The 18,526-nt window shown below is 41.6% G+C and overlaps 1 protein-coding gene and 1 non-coding gene across 5 annotated transcripts in view; one reads left to right on the forward strand and one right to left on the reverse strand.

Moving 5' to 3' along the window:
• SACM1L (SAC1 like phosphatidylinositide phosphatase) overlaps nucleotides 1-14,134 on the reverse strand; it is a 55,896-nt gene extending 41,762 nt beyond the window's left edge. Inside the window, exons 1-3 of one of the 4 annotated variants that reach the window (XM_017855741.1) lie at nucleotides 12,656-14,134; nucleotides 11,785-11,824; nucleotides 211-308 (exon numbers count right to left, since the gene is read on the reverse strand). In XM_017855741.1, coding sequence (XP_017711230.1) covers nucleotides 211-285 — 75 coding nt within the window. In that variant the 5' untranslated portion in view covers nucleotides 286-308; nucleotides 11,785-11,824; nucleotides 12,656-14,134. The remainder of the gene's footprint in view (nucleotides 1-210; nucleotides 309-11,784; nucleotides 11,825-12,655) is intronic. The other 3 variants (XM_017855739.1, XM_017855738.1, XM_017855740.1) reach the window with 3 other exon arrangements.
• Nucleotides 13,083-13,155, forward strand: TRNAR-ACG (transfer RNA arginine (anticodon ACG)). Its single transcript has one exon. It is a non-coding gene; the product is annotated as a tRNA-Arg (tRNA).
• Nucleotides 14,135-18,526: the final 4,392 nt, after the last annotated feature.

An 18,526-nucleotide genomic window follows, 5' to 3' on the forward strand; every position in this document is an offset into this window, starting at 1 on the left:
GTGCAAAAGTAACTGCGGTTTTGCCATTACTTTTCATGTATAGTAATGGGTATACCATTACATTCAAATGAGGTAGCAAGAATAAAAATTTTAGTAAGAATGCACTTAAGAGATCCACACACTGACGCACCTCTGAGTGATGTTTTTTAACTATTGTAATTTATGTATGAAATCTTTCTCCCTAAACTTCTAAATCTGGCTGTAAAATACCTGCAAGGGTAACCTCTGTGGACACACGGTCAATGGTAAGTACGTCATCTGCTCCATCATCACAAGCTTCCACATAAAATTTTTCAGGTGTCATATGCCTAAGAAGAAATGTAAAACATAACTAAACCAAATGAAACGAAGACTTCTAAAAAACTACTTATTATAACAATTACAGAGTATAAATTTGACATCATTTTCCCAGCTTCTAAATGGATGAAGCTGTTAAGTTTGCTATCCTTATGAGTTCACCGCAATTCTTCTCACTTGTATATTTGATGCTGACAAGGTTTTGATTTGCTATGAAACTATCAATTTAATGTATACAAAAAATATCATAATCAAATCTAGTTTATTACATTCAACAGGGTACAGAAGGCAATGTAGCACAGTAGGAACAGAGCCTACAGAACCAGACTACCAGTAGTCTGACCTCAGGCAAGTTACTCATTCTCTCTGATCCTCTTATTCCCTTTCTGTAAAATATCGGTAATACCAGATTCATCACGCAGCAACGTGTGAATTAAATGAGCTAATCTCTGGTAAGTACTTTGAACATTTGATGCGTAGTAAGCAAGAGGTATTAGCTAAAAATAATAAGAAATGCATTTTAAATAAAATATTTCCAGGAAATTTTAAAAAATAAATTAACATTCAGGTCAGGTGTTTTTTTAGAAACCCATATATATGTTCCTGAAAAAAACTTCTCATTCTGCAAAATAAAAAATAAAGGAGGTAGAAATACGGTTAAGAGAGACTACTTAAAATTTATGCAACTTTGTAATTAGAGTCTAACAAAAACAACAGGTGGTTTCTCAAGAAACAAATAGTTTAGGCAAGCAACTCAGCATGGTGAGGGACGGACTCAGGATATACAAAATATTAACAGAATAAAGTAAAACTGCGTTTTAGTTTGCAGGCACTAAAACGATGCAGACTGAAGTAGAACTCCAAGCCACTGACTGAGACTGTTGTTTTAAGGTAGGCACAGGAGAAGATACAACTTTTCAGAAGCTGAGCAAGGCTGGGGAGGCAGGCTGAGTCCAAGAACTATTTCTTTTTCCAGAAACTAATCTTTATTTTTCACAAACCAGACTTAAAAGAATTTCTATCTGTTCTATCTGTGCAGCAGCCAACCTGAGGGCTTTTTCTTTTCCTTTTTAATTCTACTCCCACTTGCCTATGAAAAATCTCATTCAAACCCACACAACCATCATGGACATCATTTTCTATTTACCAATTGTGTATAAGCTATTTGACATTATAGAAAAATGTCCTGCAGCAAAACAAACTCTTGTTGACTGTTTTTTACTGTAAGTTCTCTGAAAATAATCAATCCTTAATTATCCAAATAAAACTTACAACCTTCTATGGTTCATCTGTAACTAACTAAATATTAGGTTAGTTTCCTTCATTTGGGGGGATATGCTAAGTGAAGGAAAATCAGTACAACGAAGAAAGTAAATCTGCTTCAAATACAGCAATCTTCAATTTAACCTGAGTACAACAGTTCATTCCTTTTTATTACTGAAATAGCATTCCATTGTACAGATACATCGTAATTTGTTGATCCATTCATTTGTTGATGGCTATTTGGTAACTTTGGTTTTGGGTTACTATGAATAAAGAAAAGGTTCTAGGAACATTCTTGTATAAAAGTCTTAAGGCAGATGTTCATTTCTCTTGGTTAACTCCCTAGAAGTGGAACAGCTGGATCATATGGCACATATATGTTCAACTTGTGCAGGAAGAGAGAAGAGCAAGGGATTACAAGCATGAGGAAACGTTTCAGGGTAACGGATACGTTCACTATTGTAACACTGGCAATGGTTCCAAGGGTGTAAAAATGTCAAAATTTATCAAACTGTACACTTCCCTTTTCCATGTGTGTAGTTTATTGTATGTCAACTAAACTTCAATAAAGCTATAAAAAGAAAACAAAGTGAGAGGTCCTAAAACCAAAGAAATATAAAGAACTTCCAGACATGTAGTCTTAAGCCATTTTTTTTAAATCCACTATTTCAGTCCATATCTACAGAAGATGTTTTATGGAAGCACAAGTTGCATTCCAAGTGTAAGTCATTAACATTTACCAAAAGGCTACCTCGTGCTAAGCATTACGCAAGCACTAGGGACTATGCGGCAGGTGATGAATACATTCCAGGGAAAGCTGAGCCAGGAATTTCAGTGGTTGGTTTGGGGACTGACTGATGGTAGGCACAGAATTGGGATTCAAACTAGTTTTGTAAAAGTCTAAAGGCTGTAATTTTTTTTTTCCACCATACTGTATTACTAGAATTTGAAGACATCAGCCTTTGGTAGGCTGGCACAGATACACTGTTGTGTTCAAAATTGACCCTGGTTAGTAAAAAACAAAAACCTAAATGTTTTGAAAACCCTGGTTTAATAAAATTTAAAGACTTTCCATTTAAAATAATTTTTTAAAAGTTTTGTCACTTCGAGACCCAAACACTAAGGTATCTAAAATTTCATTTGAGGAAAGGATTTCATTCCTTGCTGCCATTCTCAGCCTTCTCTTCGTTAAAAAGAGATAGAGGCTGGGCGCAGTGGCTCACACCTGTAATCCCACCACCTGGGAGGCCCAGGGAGGTGGATCATTTAAGGTCAGGAGTTCGAGACCAGCTTGGCCAACATGGTGAAACCTCATCTCTAGTAAAAATACAAAAATTAGCTGGCCGTGGTGGTGCATGCCTGTAGTCCCAGCTACTGGGGAGGCTGAGGCATGAGAATCGCTTAAGCCAAGGAGGCAGAGGTTGCAGTGAGCCGAGATCGCACCACTGCACTCCAGCCTGGGCAACAGAGTGAGACTCTGCCTCAAAAAAGTAAAATACAATAAAAAGAGATAGAACTGGTAAGTGAGGGTGGATGATAGAACTCATATAATATGCTCAGCACTAAGAGGGGACTCCATGAAATATAGGCATTATTCATATTTTACTAAATGGTTTCACACCACTGAGTTTTAATACTGTTTTTTTTACACTTCCATCGTCTTTAGTGTCTTGACAAAGCCATCACCACTGCTCCTATTTGGCTGCTTTACTTTTACATCTAGGACAAACTAACAAGTTTCAGAAAAGGTCTCAGGAAGGTGACACAGTTTTGACCAGAGTAAAGTCCATGGGCTTTATTACATACATTTTCTTCATAATACTCAGAGGTCTATGTCTTTTAAGTTCACAGCTGTATTGTGGGGGAAAGAGTTGCCATAATTTATTTCTCCAGATAAAGGGTGTGTTACCTCTTCAACAACTAATGCTATTTTTAACATAAAAAGATTATTATTCACCAAGCTCAGAAATACAATTCCTCCACTTTTTTATATTAGGCATAAACCACGAAGCTTGCATCTAAATAAACAGTCAAAAGAGAAATGCATATTGCATGCCCTCAATAGCTCACCCTTCCTACACTCTGACCACCTGTATTTACATAAATGCATTTAAACTCTCCTCACCTGTAAGACCTTTAAAATGAAAATTATTTGGACAAAAATCAATGAACTGAAAAGTCACACTTGTTTCCACATACAAGTTTGGAGGTATAACTTAATAGGCACATTTCAGTCAGCAATAAAGTATTTATTATAAAATCAGTTGTTTATAAGAGCACAAAAGTCAAACACACACACAGAAAAAAACTATCTCCATTGTAAGCAAGTAAAAGTTTTTCTCAGCCGGGCATGGTGGCTCACGCCTGTAATCCCAGCGCTTTAGGAGGTGGAGGTGGGCAGATCATTTGAGGTGAGGGGTTTGAGACCAGCCTGGCCGACACGGTGTAACCCTGTCTCTACCAAAAATATAAAAATTAGTCAGGCGTGGTGGCGCACGCCTGTAATCCCCACTAAGGCTAAGGCAGGAGAATTGCTTGAATGTGGGAGATAGAGGCGACAGTGAGCCAAGATCATGCCATTGCACCCCAGCCTGGGCGACAGAGTGAGACTCCGTCTCAAAAAAAAAGTCAAGCAAATAAAAAGAAGCAAGGCATTTTTTAATTCTAGGAAAAACAAAACATTTTATAAAGAAATATAATTACGATATACCATGAGGCTTAATTTGAACAACAGCTACACATAAACCACAGCCCAGCCTAATATGAGCATTTTTATAGATATGGAGTAAAATACCAGAAGTTGCTTAAAAAAGCAGATGCCTCTGTTATTATAAGCTTTGTATACTACTTATTTTTAAACCACATACATAAGATTGAAATAAAAATAAGTTTTAAAAAATGTATTATAGGCCCGGCACGGAGACTCACGCCTCTAATCCCAGCACTTTCAGAGGCCGAGGCGGGTGGATCACAAGGTCAGGAAATCGAGACCACCCTGGCCAACACGGTGAAACCTCGTCTCTACTAAAATACAAACAAAAAAATTAGCTGGGTGTGGTGGCGCACGCCTGTAGTTCCAGCTACCTGGGAGGTTGAGGCAGGGGAATCGCTTGCTTGAACCCAGGAGGTAGAGGTTGCAGTGAGCCAAGATCGTGCCACTGCACTCCAGCCTGGCGACACAGCAAGACTCCATGAGGTTAGGCGTTCAAGACCAGCCTGGCCAACATGGTGAAACCCCATCTCCACTGAAAATATAAAAATTAGCCAGGCATGGTGGCAGGCGCCTGTAATCCCTGCTACTCAGGAGGCTGAGGCAGGAGAACAGCTTGAACCTAGGAGGTGGAGGTTGCAGTGAGCGGAGATCGTGCCATTGCACTCCAGCCTGGGGGACAAGAGCAAGACTTCATCCCCCCCACCAAAAATGTATTATAACCAAGTATACAAATAAGAGTAATTATGGATCAAGGTAGAGATGTCTCGCTCAAAAGTCCTGAGGCCTTTGCTTGATCTTCTCTCTCTGAGAGATGCTGTTGGAATCTAAGTTGCTGATGCTGCCATCAGGCTATTCTGATAATGTCACTGAAAGTGGTATCTCTAGGCTTAAGAACTGTAGCAATGAAAACGTGAACAGTGACTGCCAGGGAATTAACATTTCTAGGGATGGCAATTATAAGTAACGACTCACAATTCTGTTAATCATAACAGCAGGTATCATCCTAACTCACAGGCACCTACATATACGCCCTTACTGTTCTCTTCCTCTCCTTTCATTTCCCACCACTTTTGTATTGATCTTAATACTGATCTGAAGCATAATTATTTTATGTAATAAATTTTATTCTACATGTTTTATGCTTCCTAGGCTTCATTTCAAAAGCCAGTGAAATTAACTTTAACTCTCTAGCACTTACAGTCAAAACAATTAAGTAAACATTCAGTAGTGTAATTTTTGCTGGTGTGTATTGTTTTATTGCTATTTTTGTCTTTAAATCTTCACCAAACAAGCTATCATATTACTTATTTTATGAAATGGATTTCAGAAAACAAGATTCGATCCAAGATTATTTGGTCATTATCTATACTGCTAATAACAGATCTCTAAGGTTCAAAGTAATACTGTATACTAACAAGGGTTCTGGTCCTATATAAACTATCTGGTGAGGTCAATAGCCTCCAATTCACTATTAACTCTAACTGAACAAGAATCCTACCAAGTATCTGTCAAGACAAAAGGATTCGATATCTACCCAGAGTTCTGGTTCCCATTAATAACACACATACTATAGAAGATATATCAAAATAGCATAATACTTGTATAATAATTGCTTCTATTTTGACTACCTTCATTCAGTTGGTTATTTTGCTTTTAAGGATTACTGTCCAAGCACGGGATAAAAAAGAAAAAGTGGTTGGATACAGTGCTCATGCCTATAATCCCAGCACTTTAGGAGGCTGAGACAGGAGGACTGCTTGAGCCCAGGAGTTTGAGACCAGCCTGGGCAACATGGCAAAATCCCGTCTCTACAAATAATGCAAAAATTAGCCGGGTGTAGTGGCATGCACCTGTGGCCTCAGCTACTCAGGAGGCCGAGGTGGGAGGATCACTTGAACCTGGGAGGCAGAAGCTGCTGAGGGCCAAGATCGCATCACTGCACTCCAGCCTGCGCAACAGAGCAAGACACTGTCTAAAAAAAAAAAAAAGAAAAAGAAAAGAAAAGCAAAACAAAGCAGGAGGATCTTGAGGTCAGGAGTTTGAGACCAACCTGGTCAACATAGCGAGATCTCATCTCTACAAAAAGTGTTGAAATTAAAAAAAAAAAGAAAGAATCAACACTTAAGTTGATTCCCCCTTTTTGACTGTTGTGAATAATGCTGCTATGAATGGGGGTATACAAATCTCTCTGAGACCTTACTTTTAATTATTTTGAGTATCCCAGAAGTGGAAATGGGACTAAAAGCTAAATTCAACAAAGGCAGTATGGGTATTACACTTCATACAAATGCACTTAATCTTATAGTCACCTGGGATTCAACAGCTCTTAAGAGTGTTTTTAAAAAATTAGTCTTGTTAAATTTTAAGAAAAGCAGTATGTTTAATTACAATATTAACATCAAATATTTCTATTTTCTTTCAGTGTTGGCATTGTGATTTTCTAGTGTCTGAAAACATTTATCTCCCATGTAACATTCACATCTTATTTCAGACAACTGACCTCTTTAAAATGTTGTCAAATCAATGAGTAAAACTGGCCCACTTCAAAAATATTACTACTTACCCACCTCATACCCATTAAAATGGCTATTATCCAGAAGGAAAAACGAAAACCCAGGATAGAAAATAATAAGTATTGGCTAGGATGTGGAGAAACTGGAATCCTGGTGCTTTGTGGGTGGGAATGTAAAACGGTGCAGTTACTACGGGAAAACAGTATGGTGACCCACTAAAAATTAAAAATAGAATTCCCGTATGACCCAACAATTCCACTTCCGGGTCTATACTCAAAATAACTGAAAGTAGGGTTTCAAAAAGATATTTGTATACTCACATTCATACTGGCATTACTCATAATAGCCAAAAAGGTGGAAACCAACTATGTGTGTATCAACAAATGAACAAACGAAATGTGGTACATACATATAATGGAAAATTATTCAGCCTTAAAAAGGAAATTCTGGGCTGGGCACAGTGGCTCAGGTCTGGAATCCCAACACTCTGGGAGGCCAAGGTGGGCAGATCACGAGGTCAGGAGATGGAGACCATCCTGGCTAATGTGGTGAAACCCCGTCTCGACTAAAAATACAAAACATCAGCTAGGCGTGGTGGCACGCACCTGTAATCCCAGCTACTTGGGAGGCTGAGGCAGGAGAATCGCTTGAACCCAGGAGGCGGAGGTTGCAGTGAGCCGAGATTGCACTACTGTACTCCAGCCGGGGTGACAGAGCGAGACTCCGTCTCAAAAAAAAAAAAAAAAAAAAAAAAAGGAAATTCTGTCACATGCTACAAAATGGATGAAGCTTAAGGACATTATGCTAACTGAAATAAACCAGTCATAAAAAGACAAATACTGCCACTTTATGAGGCATCTAGAGAAGTCAAATTTATAGAGACAGAAAGTAGAATGGTGGTTGCCTGTGGCTGGGAGGATACAGAAATGGGGAGTTGTTTAATGGGCACAGAGTTTATTTTTACAAGATGAAAAGAGTTCTGGTGATGGATGGTGATAGTGGTTGTACAACATGAATGTGCTTATTGCCCAGAATTGTATACTTAAAAATAGTTAAGAGGGTAAATTTTAAGTTTTATTTTACCACAATTTTTAAAAATAATGAAACCACTATTTTGCATAGGAACCACAGTGATATGTCATAAAACTGTAGCAAAAACATATTCCCTCAAAAATCTTATGTAAAGAATCTGGCTGGGTGCAGTGCCTCATGCCTGTAATCCCAACACTTTGGGAGGCTGAGGCGGGTGGATCACTTGAGGTCAGGAGATCAAGACCAGCCTGGCCAACATGGTGAAACCCCGTCTCTACTAACAATACAAAAATTAGCCGGGCCTGGTGGTGCACGCCTGTAGTCCCAGCTACTCGGGAGGCTGAGGCACAAGAATCACTTGAACCTGGGAGGCGGAGGTTGCGGTGAGCCGAGATTGTGCCACTGCCCTCCAGGCTGGGCAGCAGAGCGAGACTCCATCTCAAAAAAAAAAAAAAAAAAAAAAAGAATTAAAATCAAGGTCTTAATGATCAAATTTAATATATCTCTGGTTGCAAAGACAGAGGCACAACATTTTACTAGGTTTGGTGAGCAAAAAGAAAAGAATTTAGTAAAGAAGGATCCCCTGTGCATACTACACTCATAGGTGGAAGGTGCTCCTACCTCCCCCATTCATCTTCCCTTTGGGTACCTCCTCACTGAGCCCTCCCTGGTTGCCTCTCCTATAGCTCAAGTTCATCACAGATTCCCCAGGGGCACGACCCAATTCCAAACCAGCTGGTGTTTCTAGAAACTCATTCTAATATGCTATCTTCTTTCTCAAAACTCTGTGTTCCCACCTACATCCTATTCCCTGAATACCCTAAAACCCATTCTCTCAACCAGACTTCTTCACAGGACTAGGTCCAAATTCCACCTAATCTGAAGTTCTAATCCACAGCACTATCTACCAGAGCCCCGTATCTTCCAAAGAATTCTATTCTACCAGCATGTTCTTCTGGTCCTAACTCAGCTATGTATGGCCTGCCCTAAAATATTTCAGAGTGCATAAAAACTACGAGGATAGCTAAACTTGCAGATTTCCACGGCTCATCCCCAGAGATTTTCACTCAGTAGGCCTAACGTGGGGCCCTGGAATATGCACTTCAAACAAGCATACCAAGCCATTTGATGTAGCCTAGCACTAATCTAGGCTGGCCAGGTTAGCCTAAGTAAGCCTGAACCAGCCTGAACTCCCAGCCAACTAATGCTTTGGATACAAACCCCATATTATCTGTGCTAAAACTCATGAGAATAACCTTGGCTGCCCTATACCCCTCCCTCCACCGGAAGAGTTCTGTGAATAATATAAATGTTCATTATATTCAACAGATTACATGTGTCTACATCACAAGGTAGCTTAGGTTCCATCTGTTTTCAAGGTTGGATCGTATCTGCCCTGACTGATGACCTCACAGTTATGAGACTCTTTTAAAAAAGGCAATTTCCTGAGGAAACAGTATTCTTCAGAGGCATGTGCAGCCTGATGCAGCATCTAAAGGATTCCCTGCCTTACATCTAGTTTCAAATGACCTTTTAAAAGAAAAAAAAAAAAAAAGAAAAAACGCTTTAAATGTATCCAATAATTTTGCACCTCCAACTTTCCACTGAACCTTTCAGAGAGTTATTAGTGAGCTTGAGGTCTGAGGAGCATAAGAAGTGCCCAAACCACATTTGATGTCATTTCTCTGCAAAGGAAATGTGATACCTATGCTTAAGTGCCAAGGTATTTTAGCTTATATATGGGGATAGATAAGCTGCTTAAAAATTACATTTTCAGTCTAATTATTTTGCAATTTCAAATTTATCACTGTCTGACATTATCCATGCCTATACAAATGACTTAAAAAGAAAAATGGAGCCTAACAAGATATTTAGAACTGCCTAGAAGTTTAAAAAGTATGAATTTTAAATTCTGAGCAAATCAATATTCTGTTTTCCACATTAAATATATGGAAATTCATATGGACATGTCAACTATATTTGGTTGTAAGTGACTCATTTCAATACCTGGCATGTCTGAGGACTAAGGCGAGAGCAATCTGATAAGAGAAAAAAAGGTGATATGGATAACAAAATGGAATGGAAAGATCACTGGACTCTGGACCAGCTGTATTCCAAGGCTAGCTCTAGCATGGCTTGACTGTATGATCTGACTTTGTGGCCAAGGGCAATTATTAGACTGTTTTCAACAATGACAGGATACATATCAGCCTATGACCTCACAGAGACACTGTGAAGACAATAACATACATGAAATGACTTTTAAGCTGTGTTTCTTCAAATGGATACATTCCAAATTACCCTAGACTGTGTTCTTTTTGAAGTGCTAGTACGTGGTCTATACTGGAAAGTTCCTTTCATTCACTCAGTTGATTCACTGAGAAGCTGCTCTGCACAAGGCTCTATGCTAGGTTCTGAGGAGGACTAGAGAAGAAAATGATAAGGTGTAAACTGGTTGGAAAAACAAAATACAGCCATGTGCCATGTAACAATGCTTTGGTCAACAACAGACCACATATATGATGGTGGTCCTATAAGCTTATAATACTGTATATTTACCGTACCTTTTCTTGTTTATGTATGTATACATACACAAATCTTTACCACTGTGTTGCAACTGCCTACAGTATTCAGGTGGGAGGCTCACTTGAGACTAGGAGTTAGAGGCTGCAGTGAGCTATGACCAAACGACTATACTCCAGCCTGGGCAACAGAATGAGACCCCATCTCTTTAAAAACAAAACGAAACAAAAGAAAAAAACAAGCATTTCAACATTTAAATAAATCCTGTAGCAATCCTTTTGTAATAAAATAATCGAACTATCTCTTTTGCATGGATGTTTCTTAAAACACATCTCTAGACACATTTTTTAAAATGGCTACTATCTCCTACCAATTCTTATACAGAAACCAATTTCACTTTTAAATGCATCCGAAAAAGAATACTCCTTAGGGCAGGAGCCACATTTAAAACCCTCAACACAGCCTCAGAGCAGGAAGAGTCAAAAGGAAGGAATAGAAACGGAAATTCTAACTCATAAACCCCTTGGTAAAGAAAAAGTTGCAAAAAAGTTATACCTTCACATTTACAGAAACACTCAAAACTTTTTTTTCAGGGGGAAAAAAAGCTAGGACTGACAAATCAGAAAATGAGTTTCACATAACCCCAGTTTGACTTTATCACCCAAATAATTTAAGAGTTTCCACTTCTCACAAAATCAATACAAAACATCATTCTTACCACTTAAGGGACAAATTTCTTTTCTCTTTTATGTATTCAGAGGATTTTGGTTTGTTTTAAGGTCTGAATTGGTTAAATTTAGTGTTCTGGCAGCTGAAAAACAATCATAATTCTCAAGTTCTCCATCCTATTCAATCTTTGCCACGCTAAGCTGCATCAAGCCATGGCTCCATATTGCTTAAACACATTTGAGACCTGGTGTAGGATCACATTAAACCCTTCAGTGCCTATCAGATAGACAATAACCTAATTAGCTAGCAGAGCACATGTGACAGTGGCCTGGCCAGAAAAGCAGTGGAAGACACTTCCTTGAACTCTTTCACCAACGACAAAGTAAGCACTTTGCAAAGGGGAACTGGGAGAAAATACGGAAAGGTGGAGAGGAAAATGTGGAGGGAAGCGTGCAGCTAGGGTTTTCAAAGAACATTACAGTAAACAGAAATGGCACGGAGGTGGACTGTAGAAAAAGCAATCATCTTTTCTGCAACACACACAGTGTGGAATAGATGACCCCTCTCTCTGAATTTTGCACCTCTAACTTTCCAGTGAATCTTTCAGAAAGTTATTACGAGCTTGAGGTCTGAGGAGCATAAGAGGTGCCCAAACCACATATTGAGGTCATTTCCCTGCAAAGGAAATGTGACACCTATGCCTAAGTGCCAAGATATTTTAGCTTATATATAGGGATAGATAAGCTACTTAAAAATTACATTTGTTTCTCCTACCAGATATTCCCAGGCTGTGGCCACCAGATTTTCAAACAGCCTAGGAGTAGAACATGAAGTGAGTACAATTATTCACAGACAAGAAAAGTGTGGATGCTAATGGGTAACACTAAGGGAAATAAATACATGTTGTTTTTAATCCAAGACAAACCAAAGCCCTTAAAAGCACTTATTTTATAACTCTTAACAACCAGAGCCTCTCTATCAAAGACTCAAGAACTTGGATTTACCGAGAAGTCACTTTGCAGTGTCAGAATTCTCGAGATTAGCCTCTGGCTGTCGACATAGACTTAAGAACCTGCTTTTGGCTGGAGATGTTTAAAATTTAAACCAAAGTAAACTCCTTCAGGACCTTAAGAGTACTGACTGTACTTTAAATTTTTTCTGCACACTGAAAAGTGGTCAGGCAGGCTTCAGTACCTAGATAGGCTGTAACCAAAACAAAGGTTTGTTGATTTGTGTGTAGACTCTAAACCGCTGTTTTAGGTCCGTTAAGGAAGAGAAAACTCTTTTTCTCTGCTAAGTCATACAGATAAATTCAGTCTCTAGCTCTCCATAGAAAGTGGGGACAAGCGTGCCCTGAAGGGCCGCATCATAACGCCGACCCCCGCTCGCTGGAGGCCAGTCTGCAGCTTCTCTCTTCAGCTGTGGGCGCTGGGGCCGAGCACGGTGGAGAAAGGCCGGCGAGTCGCTGGTTCCCGGTCCATGGCTATTCGGGCAAGGCCTAGGAGAGGCCGCGCCGGATGAGGAAGACCGGTAAGTGCTAGGAGCTCCCACACCCTATCTGCCGCCCGGGACTCAGAAGCCCTCCCCGAGGCCGGGGCCCGCAGCTGCCTCCCCGCCCGCCGCCCCTCCGGCCCGTGGGACTCACAGCTTCAGCTGCTCGTAAGCCGCCGTCGCCATCCTGCACAACCACCTCCTTCCTTGTCTCTCCGCCGGCCCCGCCCCGCGCCGCCACCTCGGCTACAGCGCTACCGGTCACCCTGGCACGGCGGCCGCAGCGCCCAGCCTCGTCCCACCCCTTTTCCCGCCCCACAAGAGAGCCGGCCTTAACGGGAGGCGGTAGAGGACAAATTAGTGTGCGAGCTAGAGCACGCGAGACATGCCGCCGATACGGCGGGTTGGAGTGCGACGAAGAGCGCCATGACGAAGCCGCTGAGGATTGGTGGAGCGCGTTTCGGGGAAAGGCGGAGCAGCGGGAGCTGTGGCGCCGGGGCAAAATGGATCGCTGGTTCCCGGAAGCCTGTTCATACTGCATAAGGGTGATCAGCCCTCGCGGAAAAAGTTTTACTAGCTCGGGGCCAGTGGCGCAATGGATAACGCGTCTGACTACGGATCAGAAGATTCTAGGTTCGACTCCTGGCTGGCTCGCAGTGCTCGTTTTGCCACACTTGCATGTATTACAAGACCTTGGAAAGGTATATGGTTAGAATGTGAGAGTTAAATATCTCAAATTTTGATGCTACTTTGCTCACAATGTCATCCTTTAAACTATGCTAGGAACCTGGAGTTGTCTGAGGTGGTTCGCAAACTGCAGAGCGTCCTGTTGGTAATGATGCACCTGAGAAGTCTGTAAATGGGGTATATTTAGACAAACACACCTGGAAAAGTAGCAGTTTGGAGTGGGCATTGCTGTGGCTGGATGACGCAAAAGCGCATTTAAGGCAGCAGTTCTGGCCTTTCCTCGCCGTGGAGCAGAAGCCCCCATGGTGATGTGATCTAACCAGCGGAGAAGAAAACCTGCAGTGCGGCTGCACGGGGTAGTGGGGGTCTACAAAGCGTCAGAATCTGCAGAAGCCCTGGCCTTTGCGAGCTCCAGCTCCGAAGTCAACCCGGCCCCCAAATTCCACTGGGAAACCTTAATACATGGGTGTTTTTACAGTAAGAAGACCTCAGGTAATCTAGTATATTACCCCTCATTGTACAGATGCGCTACTTGGACACCCGAGAAGGCTCGAAACGTCTGCGGCCTAAAGGGGACTCGAACCGTGGGATTATATGAGTCATCGGACACTGTCGATTGACTTATCACTCGATCAATTAATTTCCGCAACATAACGTTTTCCCCTGACAAAATTATATATTTTTAAAATATATAAAATTATTGGGAATAATAACGCGATTCCCACCCTAGATCATGACTATTTTTTTTTTTTTCCTTAAAGCCTTTTTTTCTTCTATACTTTTAACATGGGTATACTTGCACATGTGTTTTTCCAAATTGGGGTTGTGTGGAAGGAAATAGGTTCTTCATTTTGTCCCCTTACCTTTTTGTCTGAGATTTAAGGTCATTAAATATTCTTTGAAGATATTTCATCAGAGAGCTAGATATTTTATGCATAACCCTTATGCTGGGAATTTGGGTTATTGCCAGTTTAACACTTAGAAAAAATGATGCTGCTTAGGAGTTTCGAGACCAGCCTGGGCAACATAGCGAGACCTCATCACTAATAAATAAATAAATAAATAAATTTTAATTAGCCAGGTTTGGTGGTGTGCACCTGTAATCCTAGCTACTCAGGAGGCTGAGGTGGGAGGATCACCTCAGCCCAGGAGGTCGAGGCTGCAGTGAGCTGTGACCATGCCACTGTACTCCAGTGTGAGCAACAGAATGAGACCCTGTGTTGAATTATTATTATTATTATTATTTGAGACGGAGTCTCGCTCTGTCACCTAGGCTGCAGTGCAGTGGCGTGATCTTGGCTTACTGCAACCTCTGCCTCCCGGGTTCAAGCGATTCTCCTGCCTCAGCCTCCCAAGTAGCTGGGACTACAGGCACGTGCCACCACAGCCAACTAATTTTTTGTATTTTTAGTAGATACGGGGTTTCATCGTGTTAGCCAAGATGGTCTCGATCTCCTGACCTCGCGATCCACCCACCTTGGCCTCCCAAAGTGCTGGGATTACAGACGTGAGCCACCGTCCCCGGCTGAATTATTTCTTTGTCTTACAGATTTCTAGAGGTGGAACGACCAGGTGGACATCTGTAAGGTCCATTTTATGGACATTTTTAAGACTTTTGTTACTTTCTAACTGCCCTCCAAAAAATTAAACCAAAATGCACTTCCATCAACAGCACCTGTTTCTCTGTTTTCATGCATCCTAACCAACACTGGATATTATAAATTTAATCGTGATTTGCAATTTTCATAATTGAAATATGGAACTTCCTTTTACATGCACTTCTTAATGTATATATTTTCCCTTGATGTATTGAGTTTTTTCTTACAAATTTGATTTTCTTAATATATTAAGGGTATTAACTCTTAAGTACATTGCAATCTTTTTTCCAGTTTATGATTTACCTTTTCTTTTCTTTCTTTCTTTCTTCTTTTTTTTTTTTGAGACGGAGTCTTGCTCTGATCGCCCGGGCTGGAGTGCAGTGGCCGGATCTCAAGCTCACTGCAAGCTCCCGCCTCCCCGGATTTACACCATTCCCTCGTCTGCCTCAGCCTCCGGAGTAGCTGGGACTACAGGCGCCCGCCCACCTCGCCGGACTAGTTTTTTTGTATTTTTAGTAGAGACGGGGGTTCACCGGTGTTAGCCAGGATGGTCTCGGATCTCCTGACCGTTCGAGATCCCACCCGTCTCGGCCGTCCAACGTGCTTGGGAATTACCAGGCTTGAGCCACTTGCGCAACAGAGCTATTCCATTAATATATCAACAATATTAATCTATGAAGACAAGGAAGAGAGAGCACATAAGCTCATGGCCCTGTAATCCTAGCGCTTTGGGGAGGCCAAGCAGGTGGATCACTGAGTGTTATAGGGAAGTCGAGACCAAGCTTGGCCCAAGCCATGGTGACGAACCTCTCTCAGTACTAAAAATACAAAAAATTAGCCCAGGCATGGTGGAGCTGTTGCCTAACCAGCCCAAGCTACTCAGGAGGCCGTGAGGCAGGAGAAATGTTTAAGACTGGGAGGTGAGGCCTGCAGTTGGCTGAGATCACAAGTCACTGCAGCTTCAGCCTGGGTGACCAAGCTAGACTGTCCTCAAAAAAAAAAAAAATATATAATATATATATATAGTATTTTTAACTTGTAGTAATTTTCACTTTTATATATTCATTCAAATTTACTAATATTTGGTTTCTTCTATTATATGATTTTTTTTTCTTTTTTTGAGATGGAGTCTTGCTCTGTCGTCCAGACTTGAGTGCGGTGGCTCGATCTCAGCTCACTGCAAGCTCCGCCTCCTGGGTTCACGCCATTCTCCTGTCTCAGCCTCCCGAGTAGCTGGGATTACAGGCGCTCGCCACCACGCCCAGCTAATTTATTGTATTTTTAGTAGACATGGGGTTTCACCATGTTAGCCAGGATGGACTCGATCTCCTGACCTTGTGATCCGCCCACCTCGGCCTCCCAAAGTGCTAGGACTACAGACGTGAGCCATTGCGCCTGGCCTATTATATGATTTTTTAATGTTTTGTTCTTATGTTGGTTTTACTATTTACTTTAATCCATTTGTCATTTATTTTGTTGCCATTTATCATGACGTAAAGATCAATTACTCTTAAAACCTGACACACTTTATTGAGGTAAATTCAGTTGTTATCCCCATTTTCACAGATGAGGGAACTAAACTGGCTTAAGGTCATTGAGCAATTGAGTTACAAAACCTGAGATAGCACCTGAGTCTGGGCTCTTGACCCCAAGGCTGTCCTGCCCTGAGGACTCACTGTACCCCCAGAAGACACCACATGAGTGGGTTCAAGGACAATTCCCTGTCTGGGCATGGATGGCAGTCACATAGGCCACTTACCCCTCACCCCTACTAATTGGCAACAAGAAGACCCCATTTCTAGTCCTGATGATGCTTTTACCCACTAGCTCTGGGCTCTTGGACATTTCCTCTCCTTTAATAAAATAGGGGTTTAAGTTGCAGCCTGTCTCATAGGCTTTAGGGGGAAAAAAATGCTTCCATCTAAACAGCCACCACCCATTGTCATGTAGAAGGAACTAAGAGAAGCAAAGTTTGATGTTTCTTCACCAGTTGGGAACCATAAACCAAAGCCTTTGTGACATATAGTGAGACTGAAAACCAGAAAATAATCTGGCAGAAACATCCATTCTTCTGGGGTTTTTTAAGGCCAAACAAGCCAAAATCAGATTCCAAGGAAACCAATGTTCAGGATAAGGAACCAGCCAATGATGAGTAATATAAATTCTTATCTTTAGGCAAATTTTCCCTATAGTAAAGTTGTTACATAAATATAACTTTTTACAAAATCTGCCAGAGGCCTTCCAATGGAGACAGTCCAAGCTGCAGATGAAGCTTGTTGGCACATCCAAATAATCTCTATAACCTACTTTTAGGGCCAGCTCCCACTTATAGACCTTTTAATATAGAAGTTAAAAAAATTATTCAGGCAGATAGTGAGGGTACAGGAGTCCTTGGTAAGGCTTTTCTTTTAATAAAAGCAGCCCCAAAACCATTTTCTTCTAGCAGAAAGCAGCCTGAAAAGTCAAGCTGCAAGCATAAGTAAGCAAGCTAGAAGCTTGCATAGATAAATGCACCTGGAAGCCAGGTACATCCAATATGGAAGATTTCTCCTCTCTTCTGTTTGTTGCCATGTGTGCAGGTGTCAAGGCTCTGGCCAGGTAAAAAACCCCATCTGCATAATAAAAGATCAAGGTGGAATGGTCAGTTTCTCCAAGGGCTATGTAAATGGCACAGCTGGTCAAACCAATCCCTTGGGCTTTATGTAACTCAAGCACCACCTCTTCAAACCCTTCCTCTATGTATCAGACTGCTTCCCGCCAGGAATGGGGAGATCCATTAGGAGTCCTCCTCCCTCTGCATGGGGGAGCTGTTCTCTTTTTTCTGCCTGTTAAACTTTCTGCTCCTTAACCTACCCACGTGTGTCCGTGTCGTTAATCTTCTTGGCACGAAACAACCAACCCTCAGGTATTTCCCCAAACAGCAGAGCCAATTCACTTTGATCCATTTTGTCTGTCATGGAGTCTGGCTTCCTGCTGAGTTTTCAAATTGGGCGTCCCCTCACTTTCACTCCGTCACAGGCTTGCTGTGGACCAAGTCTCATGGGCAACACAGGGCCCAGAACTGCCTGTCCTTGAGAGCTAGGATTAGTTGGAGGGACATGTATGTAACCAAGTGGTGGCAGTCCCTGAGGCTGCCTTACACACCTGGAGCCACGGAGCCAGGGATTCTCCTAGAAGTGTCTCCTAGACATATCCACGGAGCCAGGGATTCTCCTAGAAGTGTCACATATCTAGGGCTGTCGCCTACCTGGGAACTTCTAACCAGATCTCTCTGACCATAACCCACAGGGTATGACCTACTCTAATGTTTTTTAACACCTAGAGTACAAAGTCTCAATCATGTTTGTGTAGGAAGCATTTCTGTTTTCAATCCAGGGAAAAATGCAAACCCCACTTTCAGGGATTCTTGAAGGCACCCAATGACCTAGGAATATTCTTTCATTTCCTCTCAAAAAATGTTTGTTGGAGTCTGTGGTAGGCTGACTAATGCTCCTCCTGTTACCGGGTGGAGGGTGTCCAGGTTCTTGGCATCTTGAACAAAGAAATGGACAAAACGCACAAAGCAAGGAAAGAATGAAGCAACGAAAGATTTATTGAAAAACAAAAGTACACGCCACAGGGTGGGCGCAGGCCAAGCAGCCAAGAGGCCGCTGACAGAATTTTGTGGGGTTTAAATACCCCCTAGAGGTTTCCCATTGGTTCCTTGCTGTACACCCTATGTAAATGAAGTAGAGGTCCAT

This window comes from Rhinopithecus bieti, unplaced genomic scaffold, assembly GCF_001698545.2.
Source record: "Rhinopithecus bieti isolate Rb0 unplaced genomic scaffold, ASM169854v2 scaffold_39746, whole genome shotgun sequence".
In the NCBI taxonomy this organism is placed as follows: Eukaryota; Metazoa; Chordata; class Mammalia; order Primates; family Cercopithecidae; genus Rhinopithecus; species Rhinopithecus bieti.